General features: G+C 38.9%; 1 protein-coding gene across 14 annotated transcripts in view; it reads right to left on the bottom strand.

Moving 5' to 3' along the window:
- LOC138761991 (low-density lipoprotein receptor-related protein 1-like) overlaps positions 1–12815 on the bottom strand; it is a 1165126-nt gene that overhangs the window by 88887 nt on the left and 1063424 nt on the right. For 13 of the 14 annotated variants that reach the window (XR_011356692.1, XM_069935089.1, XM_069935091.1 and 10 more), the window contains 3 exons: positions 5691–5820; positions 4516–4638; positions 3660–3782 (listed from right to left, as the gene is read on the bottom strand). Coding sequence is in view for 13 of the 14 variants with exons in the window: in XM_069935089.1 (XP_069791190.1) it covers positions 3660–3782; positions 4516–4638; positions 5691–5820 (376 nt within the window). In the remaining variant the exon portion in view is untranslated. The remainder of the gene's footprint in view (positions 1–3659; positions 3783–4515; positions 4639–5690; positions 5821–12815) is intronic. The other variant, XM_069935092.1, reaches the window with a different exon arrangement.

Genomic DNA, 12815 nt, shown 5'->3' with positions numbered 1-12815 from the left:
TGTTAACTCATGAAAGATAGGATAGATCAGGGTGATTCCTTTGGAGCAAAGAAGTCTGAGGAGAGGTTTAAATGAGCGTATAATATTATGGAGGATGAAATAGAGCTATAGAGTTCCATAGCAGAGAACAGGCCCTTCAGTCCAACTCATCCATGCTGAACAAGGTATCTTCCTGAGCAGGTTCCTTATGCCTTAGTATGGCGTATAACCCTTTAAATCTCTTCTGTCCATAGACACGTCCAACTCTCTTTTAACCTTTTAATTGTACCTACCTACATCATTCCTTCCAGGGATTTGCCGCGTTCCATTGGAAAAACCTACCACTCAAATCTCCTTTGTATCCTCCCCTCTCACCTGAAACCTATCCAGTTATAAACTCCTTCAACCTGGCAAAAAGACTGATCATCCATCTTATTTATGTTCCCCGTGATGTTATAAACCTCTATAAAGTCACCTGACAGCATCCAGGATAAACAGTCCCAGCCAACCCACCCCTTTCATATAACTCAAGCTCTCCAGAACAAATCTAGATGATGAATTTTCATTTATGACCTTGCAAAGCTCAAGGCTCCATATTTTGGATGACCACACTGATCCCTAAGGGTGATTATTTTCTCAGTTTTAAGTTTTTGATCCTTATAAATTTACACAATCTCTGAGGGTTGTTGTAGTGCTACCGATCAGCCACATTAGACTGAGAGTTGTGATTAATAGGCTTTAATCACTATAAGGCATCAGCATGTCTCAAATGTTGCTGGTCTGGTTCCAAGGCAGGTACTGAGGGAGGAGTTTGGGCATAACAGCCTTTTTGACGATTCTGAGTGGAGGAGACACAGGTGCAGAGAGCAGGCCAGCTCATACAGTCATTCATACAGACAGTGCTAATAGCTATATAGTGGTTCCACCATATGCACCCCTTGTTTTAAAACAGAATCCGGTGGGGTGAAGTGCGTCAAGTTACAAGTCCATTATAAGTTCAGCCTGTGTGATGGTCTCGTCTTTCATTGTGACCATTGCAGGGCCTGCTGTGGCTTGGCTTCTGGCTCCTGACTGGTGTTTTGCGTGATAGGCCATGTCCCTGATAGCTGAGGGGGTTAATAGGACTGTGGGGTTGGGGCGGGACACTGGGTGAAATTAGTGGGGCCAGCTGGCCTGTTATGCCATTGGTGGTCATAGGGGGAGGGGATGCTGATTGGTTGGTTGAGAGGTTCTCTGAATATGTCAGGTCCTGGATGGAAACTGTGTCCTGCCACCCATCTTGGTACTCCACATAACCGTACTGGGGGATCGCATGGAGGAGATGGACCTTCTCGACCAGAGGGTCAGTCTAGTGGTTCCTGGTATGCCTCTGGAGTAGGACAGGCCCCCGGGGTTGTCAGCCAGGATGGAAGTGTGATTCCCAATGCTGACTTCCCAGAAAAGGAAAGCAGCCTTTCATGCAGTGTCAAATTAATACCAGTATAGATGTAGGGATCTGGTAGCATTGAGCACCTCAGGGAGGACCTCTTGCCACTGGAAGATGGGCAGGCCTTTTAACCTGAGGGCTAGGAGGATAGCCTTCCAGATGGTGGTGTTCTCCCTTTCCATCTGGTGGTTCCTTTGGGCGGGGGGGGGGGGGGGGGTTATAGCTCATGGTCCTACTCATGGCTATGCCCTGGGCTAGGAGGTACTGGCACAGCTCCTCACTCATAAATGAGGATCCCCGGTAACTATGGATGTAGCAGAGGTATCTTAACAGAGAGAATATGCTGCATAGTGACTTTATGACTGTGGCCGTGGTCATGTCTGGGGAGGGGATGATGAAAGGGAAGCTTGAGTATTCATCGATAATGTTGAGCAAGTTCCTGTTGGTTGAGGGGAGAGGGCCCTTTATGTCTGTACTGAGCCATTTGAAAGGGCAATTTGCTTTAATCAGATGAGTTTTGTCTGGCCGGTCGAATTGGGGTTTGCATTCAGCGCAGACTGGGCAGCTCCATATCATTTTCCTGATATCCACAACTGAGTAAGAGAGTTTGCAAGCTCTAATGATATTACAGAGCCTGGTGACCCCGGGGGGGCAGAGGCTGTTGTGGGGCTTGGAGGTGGTCCAACTACATGTTGGTGTACGTCCCTCAGGACAGGGCATTGGGAGGCTTGCTGAACTTCCTGGGCCGGTACAAGATCTCATGGTTGTAGGTGAATAGCTCAATTCTCCACTTCAGGATCTTGTCATTCTTAATTTTTCCCCACTGTTTGCTATTGAACATAAAGGTGACTACACGTCGGTCAGTCAGCAGGGTGAACGGTTTGCTGGCCAGGTAGTGTTTCCAGTGCCGCACAGCTTCCGCTATGGCCTGGGCCTCCTTCTCAATGGCTGAGTACCGGAGTTCAGGACCCTGGAATGACTGGGGAAATAAATGCCTGCCTAGTTGAATGTGGCAGTCAGGGCAAAATTGGACATATCACTCTCCACCTGGAAAGGGATGGATTTATCCACAGCATGCATCGATGTCACCCTTGATGTGTGTGAATGCTGCTTGGGCTTCTGCCGATGGAGGAAAAATGGATGTTTCACCAGGAGTCAAGCTTTGTCTGCATAATTAGGGATCCACTGGCAAAGTAGGAAAAGAAACCCAAGCATCTTCTCATTGCCTGAGAGGATCAGAGAAACATGTTTCACATTTGAAAAACTACTTGGATGAGAACTTAAAGTGCCACAACCTGCAAAGTCCAAACCTAGGGCTGGAAGATGGGATGAGGGGAGACTGGGTAGCCTTCCAGCAAGGACTGACATGATGGCTTCATCGATGTAATCATATTTCTTCTGATTTTATGTTATTTACTGGGAAGTAGCCCAGTGAAATATTGATAATGCTCTGAAATTTCCAATTGTATCACATATCTCAAAACAAATTTCTTCACTCTTCAAAAGAAGAATTATGATTACTGATCATATCATTATAATTGCATTCATTATCGTTAGCCATAAAATACAAGAATGCTTATTGGGGTCAATAGATGTGCAATCTGTCTTTTCTGGCTTGCACTAAACACATAGAAAATTGTTTCCTCCAATATCTTTCAACTATCGTTGCAAATGTTGCCTTTGCTCAGCTCTAATGTGGCTGGGTGGTAATATTCTTGTCTTCAGGTCACAATACAATGAGATCATGGAAATTTCTAATATTGTTAGTGATGCTGGTTTTTCTATTAAGCTAATGGTCGTTCAGTCTGTTTAAGCATGTACAGAGGCTAAAACGAATATTAAAATATGCCTTTCTTTAAATCACGCCTTGATCAACATTTATCTTTCAACCAACAATTTCAAAATCAGATCAACTGGTCATAGACCTCATTATTTTTGTGGTTTCTTCCTGTATTTATGTTACATGTCAAATTTGCAAATGAAAGAACTACGTTTACATTTAAAGGTAAATACTTCAATTACTGTGAAGAATAATGAGGCCTTATAGGCTTAAGAGTCATTGTACATTCTTGCTTTAATCTTAATATTATTGCATTTTGATATCAAGTCAAAAATCTTGATTTATAATTTTTGTCGCAATTGTATTATTTATTATTGAATACAAATTAAATGCAGTCTTATAAAATATTATCTTCAAAGCTTAATATATTAGCATTAACTTATAATAGACTTTTCATAAAATAAAGGCACGCACCACAATCCACTTCATCTGAGTTGTCACCGCAGTTATTCATTTCATCACAAACACGTTCAGGTTGAAGGCACACTCTCCCATTTTTACATCTGAATGATCTCGAGGGAGGGCACTGAAAATTAGCTGTTGAATGCAAAATGCAAAAGGCAAACATTATCAAGTTCCCTAATACTATAATTTAAAAAAAAACATTCTTAAAATACCTATTAATTGTGTCACACACCTATATCCAGTAACATTTTCATTACTGACACATCACCTCCTGACTAACACTGAGCTGTTTGATTTAATTATGGTTTGTTGCATTGTCCATGCATGACCAATAAAGCAGATTTCATTTTTTCAGAAATATCTCAGCTGCATTTCAAACATACACAGCAGTTAATGCTATTTTTCACATCTCCTGGATTGTGGTGAGGTGGCCGTTGAAGGAATGAGCGAAGTACAAGTGGTATCTTGTGGAGGATTGATTAAGTACAGCAAACAATCAATACTGCATGAGATTACAAGAGCTCTCCCATCCCTTCCTATTTGGTTGGTTCGATACCCTGTTCCTCTCTCTCCTATGACTAGACAACACCAAAGACACTTTCACCCTCCTCTTCCCCCACCCCGCTTCAACACCAGCTGTATGAAATGCAGTTATGCGCCTATGATTTACCCTATTACTTCCTTTTTTCTAATAAAGAGATTAGGATCAGGAAAGCTCATTAAACTAAAACATGCCCCTATTTATTATCATAATTTAAATCCTCCTATTTGACTTCTACACATTGTTCTAGTTATTTTCTCTCTCTTGAGAGAGAGAAATGAACATCAGAGCATTTACTGAATTTAAAGAAGATTATTAACAGACCACATATGTCTGGGTTTTCATCAGAGTTGTCTCCGCAATCATCCTCGCCGTCACACAGCCATGATACAAGCTTACAAAGTGTGTTGTTGCATTGGAATTCATCAACATTGCAGGTTGTTTGCACTGGAAAAGCAAAGTATTAATTTTCAGTGCAGATCTGTCAATCAAAGGACAAGTGCTTTGATGACTCATGAATTCATGGATTTATGTTCCTTGTTTCTCCTGTCATGGACTAATTTATCAGCTAACCAAGAGTTTTTGCTCCTATTGGAGAATTCCTTATTTTCTAATAACATTAACAGGAACAAGAAACAAACATGGCATGTTCAATATCTTTATCACTATTGAAAAAATGTAAAAAAGTACTTTTATCTTGTTCTTGTCTTATCTTTAACATTCCTTTGTTTGTGGATGAAACTTCCTTTTTTTTAACTGAGGGAAGAAATCATGTAGAATGTGGTTGCAGTGAGTTTGTTTGAGCTCTTCCTGCACATGCACATTGTCAGTTCTCTATTAGTAAATTGAATAAAGCAAACAATGGCTAGCAGGAAGGGGCAGAGATAAAACTTAGCTTCCCAGCTTGCTAGCTTCACTTGGGAGGAAAGTTGCAATGGCTTCCACAGTCAGATCATTGGTTAGAAAATAAATGGATCCTTGATGATATTTTCTAAACCTTATAATGTGTATTTATAAAGGGACTGTCACAGCTATTTTAAGAAAGCATTTTCAAAATAAATGCATTAATGCTCTTTCGTCAGGTCGTACTTGTGCAATCAGATGTCGATAAACTTGACTTTGTTCCTTCATTTACATAGAAGACTGAGATTTTATGCAATGTTGGCTTGTTGACTTTTTCTCATCTGCATCAGGCTTTGAACCTTTAAGATGTTCATTGAAACCTGGCATAACCATGTTAAACCATGCATTAAACTGTGGATTCTAATCTCCTTTGAATTATCTGGTTCTGAAGACATTCAAAGCTGTAACCATAGAATTATCAACCAAGAGCCCACCATACAGCAATAGAATTTATTGAGCATATAATATCAATGCATGGCCATAAAATCCTGGCAATAAGAAAGGCTCCCTTATATAGTAATATATTCTGCTTAGACACATATCCTTCTAATGGAATCTTAAAATTAAACTGATGTGTGTGAAACCATTTCAGTTACCTTGTTCACAGTTTTCCTCATCACTGCCATCCAGACAATCAGTCTCTCCATCGCAGCGCCACCTGACAGGAGTGCAGTGGCCATGCTTACACTGGAACTGATCCTCTTTACATTTAATTACACAGTCTTTCTGTTAATATAAATCATATGCAAATTTCAATGTAATAATATTTGTCACCAATGCCATATGGCTAATTACTAAGGAGTTAAAAATTACTGAAGCATGTTGCTAATCATCTGTTGTAAATCTAGAAATGATAACACTAAGGGCAGTTAAAGTTTAGTCTTATTTAGTCCATTTGTCATGCGACATTAGTAACATGCAGTATTTACTTGTAACAATGCACATCAATCATTATTTAGGGTAAATATGTTTGTAGAGCACAGCATACATTTTCAGGGACCATACATTTAATTTTAGTACATCATTGGATTTAGCCAGCTCTGACAAACCAGAGTTTATGTTGGGAGTAAACTGCCCCTCTGGAGAGGTCTGGCCAAATTCAGATCCTTGGTCTTTCAAATGGAATGATTAACTATTCTGTCCCTTTTAATTGTTTGTGGTTGCTCAATTAATTACAATTTTCAAAACTTCAAAGTCTTTGAGATAGAATTGTTCTTGCCCAAGATCACCAGGGTTTATCCACTCAGAATAACCATTCAATTTCCAGTGGGGTTTTGCGTCCTTTCCCCTAAAGCAGATTTTATCCTAAAGAATACCCCCTCCCCACCTTCCCCAAACCAGGCCATCATCTCTTCATTCTACTCTGCTACCATCAGGAAAAAAGTTACACGAGCTTGAAGACGAGCACTCAGTGGCCCAAGGACAGCTTCTTCCCCTCTGCCATCAGATTTCTGCATGAATCAAAGACACTTCCTAACTTGGTCTTTTTCTGTTTGGACTCTGATGCTGCAGCAAAACATCATATGTTGTGACATGTTCGTAACAATAAATTCTGATTCTAATTCCTAAATGTTCAGTCCATGGCATGGAGCTTCGTTTTGAGCCAAAATCAACAATCCACGTTCAAATTGCACTCTAAACTATCCTGCTATTTGGACTGAGCATTTTTCTCAAGTTTTTGTTCAAACACATTTCAAAAAGTTGATTATAAAATCATGCAACAATTAAAGAATAAGGTCATGTTTTTAACATTAACTTTGCTAAAAATAAGAGCTTGGAAAATGAAATGTTTAAGAGAGCTAATTGTCTGGCCACTAAATATGAAAAAAAAAGACACTGTAAAGGAAAAGAAATCATCAGGGACCAAGATGATATCCAATGAAAAGTGCATGAATAGATGGTAAATGAACAAAGTGGCCAAACTTTGAAGAAACTTGTTCCATGGAAACAACAGATTAACTGTAGAAAAGGCTGTCATGGAAGTGAGAGAAAATACAAAGCAGTGGGGAAGTAAGGATATCTAGTGTATGTGTGGAGTTCCAACCATCACATTCTTGATCAAAACCCATCCCATGGGCAGCCCCTTGCTCCTGTGAGGTACGGGCTGATCAGCCTGGAAAAGGTTGTACCATCTTGCTCTGAACCACATAAAATTGATGAGGTCATTGAGGGTGAATTTTGTAACCTAATATCTAAATGCTGTAACCTAAAACAGCATGCTGTTGTCCATGTAGATTTCATCAAGACTTTTGAAAAATCTCACATGGAAGGCTGGTCCAACACCCAAGTTGGAAAACTAAATCAAAAGTTTCTTTTTTGGTAATGGGAAACAGAGGGTAATGTGGAGGATATTCTTTGTGATTGTAAGCCTTTAATGAGTGACATACCAAAGGATTTGTTGCGACAATTACTGTTTCCCATGTACATTAATGGCTTGACTTTGAAAGTAGGAGATATGATAGATAAGAACGCAGTAAATTTAAGAATGGTGATGCTAATAAGAGAGGAGGACAAATTGAGCAGAACAATGGCATCTGGAATTTAATTTGATGTGTTAGGAGATGCATTTTGGGTAGTCTGAGACTGGGCGAAGGTAGGGCCTCATATCTAAAGGTGGCAACATAGGTTGATCAGGTGGTTGACATAGCTTGCATGATGTTTGCCTTCATTAATCACAGAATAGAATAGATAAACAATTATGGTATAACATTAGATAACTTAGGTTTGGAGATTTTAACTTTCCACATATTGAGTGGGACTCCCCAACTGTAAAATGGCTGGATGGCCTGGAGTTTGTCAAATCTGTTCAGGAAAAATTTCTGAATCACAAAATAGAGAAACCAACTAGAAAGAGTGCAATACTGGAACGAGGCAGGACATCCTTACTTGCTTTAAGGCAGCAAGCACCTCCTCCACATTAATCCATATAAATTCCATGACTTCACTGCTTGTTTTCCTTAGACTTTGTGCCAGTGTCCTGAGTAAATAGTGATGCAAAAAAAAAAAATTAGATCTCCCCCATCTCTTCTGGCTCCATATATAGCCGACTACTCTGATATTCAAGGGGATGGGGGAGGACAGGTAGCAGAATACTGGTAGGAGAAAATTTTGGGTCTAGTGATCTTAATGTCATTAGTTTTAAGTTAATTATGGAGAAGAATAGCTCTGGGCCTTTGGTTGAAGTTCTAAATTGAAGAAAAATCCATTTTGAGTTAACAAGAAAGGATCTAGAAAGCATTGATCAGGAGAAGTTGTTTTCTAAAAAGGATGCACAAGATAAGTGAAAGACCTTCAAAGGTGAAACATTGAGAGTACAGAGTTTGTATGTTCATATTAGGATTAAATCAAAGTAAACAGACCTAGGGACCCTGGATTTTCGAAGGATATTGGGGATCTGGTTTGGAAGAAGAGAGAGGTGTAAAGCAGGTATAGGCAACATAGAGCAAATGAGGTTAGCGGGAAGTATAACAAATGCAAGAAAAAACTTAAGAAAGCAATTAAGAAGGGTAAAAGTAAACATGAGGTTACTTTTCTAGATAATGTGAAGAAGAATCCTCAGGTTTTCCACACGTACATTAAAAGCAAAAGGATAATAAGCGAAAAAGTAGGTCCCCTTGAAAATCAGAGTAGTTGGCTATGTATGGAGCCAGAAGAGTTGGGGGAGATCTTAATTTTTTTTTTTTTGCATCTCTATTTACTCAGGACACCAGCATAGAGTTGACAGAAGTAAGGAAAACAAACAGTGAGGTCATGGAACCTGCAAGTAAGGATAGATAAGTCCCTAGAGCCTGACAAGATATTCCCTTCACCTTGAGGGAGATTAGTGTTGAATTTCCAGGTGCACTAGCAGAAATATTTAAAATATCCTTAGCCACAGGTGTGATACCAGAGGATTGGAATGGAGCTCATATTGTTTAAAAAAAGGCTCCAAAAGTAATCCTGGAAATTATAGACCAATGAGACTGATGTCAGTATTTGGTAAGTTACTGGAAGCTATTCTTTGGGATTGGGTTTACAAGTATTTGGATAGCCAGGGACTGATCAGGAATAGTCAACATGACATTGTGTGTGGTAGGTTGTGTTCAACCAATCTTACAGTGCTTTACAAGGAGGTTACTCAAAATTTTGATGAAGGAAAGACAGTGGATGTTGTTTACATGGATTATAATAAGGTCTTTGACAATGCCTGACATGGGTGGTTAGTCAGAAAAGTTCAAATGCTCGGCATTCATGGGGAGGTGGTCAACTGGATTCAACATTGATTACACAGGAGAACCCAGAGAGTGGTAGTGGATAATTGCTTCTCAGATTGGAGGCCTGTGACTAATGGTGTGACTCAAGGTTTGCTGCTGAGACCATGTTGTTTGTCATCTCTATCAATGATCTGGATGATAATGTGGCAAATTGGGATCAGCAAATTTGCAAATGACACTAAGATTGGAGGAGTTGTGGACAGTGAGGAAGGTTTTCAATGATTGCAGAGGGACTTGGACCAGCTGGAAAAAAAAATGGCTGAAAAATGGCAGATGGAGTGTAACGCAGACGTATGTGTGCTGTTGCATTTTGGAAGGACAAACCAAGGAAGGATATATGTGGTAAATGGTAGTGTGCTGAGGAGTGCAGTAGAACAGAGGGATCTGGGAATACAGATACATAATTCCACGAAAGTGGCATCATGGGTAGATAGGGTTGTAAAGAGAGCTTTTGGCATATTAGCTTTCATAAATTAAAAGTTGCGTCTATTCCCAGAATGTGTGGGTTTTGGGTAAAGGATAAGGCTTTAGAGACAATCTGAAAGTATCCCCCCACCCCCAGAAGGTATTTGGTGTTTAGAATGTATTGGTTTAGAAGGTACTCTCATAACCTTTAACCCTTTTGGACTCCGACCATTTTTAACCTTTCATAATATATACTCCGGAATGGTAATCCTTACAGTTAAAAAAAAACTGGGACACAAGAGTATATGCACTTGTTGGTATTCCCTGTAAATAGGGACAAAAATTACGTGGATGAACACATGAATTGCCAAGGCGGTGAAGGCAGGGACTAACTACTGATACATGGATTAGAATAAGAGATAGTTTGTATGGCTATGTTGGGTCTAATGGCCTATTCCTCTACCACATGATTCCATATCTTCAAATCTTTAAACTTTTTAAATATCTGATTATCAGAGGGTTTAAAAATAGTCTAAAGTGTCTTCAATCATGAAAAGAAACAATAATTAAAATATTAAAATCAATAATGGCAGTGTTTACCTTTATACTCACGGTCAGCAAATACATTGAAACGATTGAGTTCTTAATGCTCATACCAGCCTCCAGTTTAACAGATAGAGGCTTCCCCACAAAGTCAGAAGTGAGTCCAATCACAGAACAGGAAGTCAGACACATCAACTTCTGCGTGGAAGGTAGAGCTGGTCTAAGCCATGAGAAAAATGCTGGGCAGTTATCTATGGGACCAATGACCATTGGTAAATATGGCCCAGTCTTTGGCCTTCTGTTCTGTCCATCACCCTTTCAAAAGCAAACTGAACTCTAGGCGAGGGTGAAGAGGCATTTAACTAAAATTATATCAGAGATTAAAAACACAAAAGATGCTGAATGATTGGGCAAACCTCCAGAAATTATTTGTTTGCTTCAGAGATAACCTTCAGTTATGAGAGAGTGAGAGTTAATATTCTTCTCATTGGGACTTAAGGAGAGGATGAACAGGAGCTCAAAATTTTGTTAGATTTTAATAGATCAGTAGAACTAATATTCAAAGAACAGTGGTTCTTAGCAATACAACTGGAAGAATAGGAGAAAAATTAATTTGGAATTAATTGCCTTTATAATGATGGATGCAAGTTAATTATAACTTCATGAGGGAATTGAACATGTACTTGAAATAAAATGTGGAGCTATAGGTGAAGTACAGGAACATTGGTCTAAATGGAATACCCTGTCAAAGAAATGCCCTGAACCGTCTCTGCTCTCTCAACTGGCTTTGTATTTATTAGTTCTTGTGGCTAAAGTACAAGGTATAGATGATCATAGATTTTCACCTTCAGTGATATTAGAGAATTTGATTTTAAGACTTCCACACAAAAAAAGTATAAATAATACAGTGGAATATTAAAGGACACTATCCCATATCTATCACATTCTCAGTTTATTAATTTGTTTAAATAATTTTTGAAGGGTGAATAGGAATATATAAAACAATCCAGGAAGCAATGAATATAATTGCTTGGTACTCTGCCAAATTGTAGTGCTAGATCAGAAAATCCATCAGGAAATACATTATGGGGAGATCAACAGATAATTAATGCACTCAAAGGGAATAAATTTGAAATACTTTTATAATGTTTCTCCAAACTATCCATCAATGTCTGATAATTCAGCGGATACTTGAATCGGTATTAAAGGAGCTTGCGTGTCTCCAGAGATTCTTGCAAAAACATTTCAATAAGAAGAAAAATAAATCCCTAACTATAAAGAATCTCTGTAAATAAGCTGTGCCAAGATGCAAATACAAAATCACATTGATGAAACAACATGAAAACATACAATCGTGAATTAGATGGATCAGTGGGATTACCATCTGTTGTTCAATACATTATCAGGCACATAGGTAAAAACAACAATGGACAGAAAGATAAAATTAGAGGATAAATCAAGTTGCACCGCAGTTAGAGATACAGTACTTTAAATTCCAATCCCCACACTGATGTTCCAGTGATCATACAATGTGACTTACTAGTTCATTTACCAGAGCTGGGGAAATAAAAGATTAAGAAAATGGAAATTCAGAACAAAGACAATGGTATATTTATTATCTTTGGCCTTTGACAGACTCACATGGGGATCACTGAAAACTCAATTTTTCTAACAATTAATGGGAGAAGACCCATTTGAGTCATTCAGATAACATGGTGATGAATAAGTCCTCTGGTCCTGATGGATCTATCCCAGGTTATTGAAAAAGGAAAGAGGGAATATTGTGGAAGCCTTAGCAGAGATCTTTATATCCCCTTTATCCAGAAGGCAAGATCCCAGAGGACAGCAGGAAAGCAAAAGTTTTTTCTGTCTTTAAGCAGGGCAACAGGGACAAACATCAAAATTCCAGGCCAATTGCATTTTTGTGAGAGGGAATTATTGAAGAAGATTCTTGGAGAGAGGACCTACTCAAATCTGGAAAAGAAAAGACTTATCATGGTGTCAGCATAGATTCTTCTGAGTTAAATCCTGTCTTAGGAAATGAGTTGTTTTGAGTGACAAAGATGATTGATGAGGGTAGACCAATAGACATTGTGCATATAGACCAGAAAAACCTTCAATAAGGTCCCTTATGATAGGCTATCCAGATTTTAAGGCACATAAGAGATCGGATTCAAAATTGGCTTAGCCACAGAAAACAAAGTGTATTTGTGGACCAGCACACAAAGGAAATTAACGTGGGCATAAAAGGTTAGTTACCTAAAATAATGTAGTAATTAATGAAGCAACAAACTGGCCAAAGTACAGAATAAAATCTTAACTAAATACCATATGTTACTTCGTAGAATGCAATCACACTTGTACTATATTAAAACATGCCTATATAATTTTATTAGCCACGAGAGAAAGGCTGTGCCAAGATTACCTTGAAGCTATTTCAATTTACATTTGCATAAGCATTCAATGCACAAATAATTTTTTCACAGGAAAGAAAAAAAAATGCACTACGTAAGATTTTTG

The sequence above is a fragment of the Narcine bancroftii genome, chromosome 4, assembly GCF_036971445.1.
Source record: "Narcine bancroftii isolate sNarBan1 chromosome 4, sNarBan1.hap1, whole genome shotgun sequence".
Taxonomy (NCBI): domain Eukaryota; kingdom Metazoa; phylum Chordata; class Chondrichthyes; order Torpediniformes; family Narcinidae; genus Narcine; species Narcine bancroftii.
The sequence above is the reverse complement of the archived record's forward strand: the minus strand, read 5'-3'. Positions and strand labels throughout refer to the sequence as shown.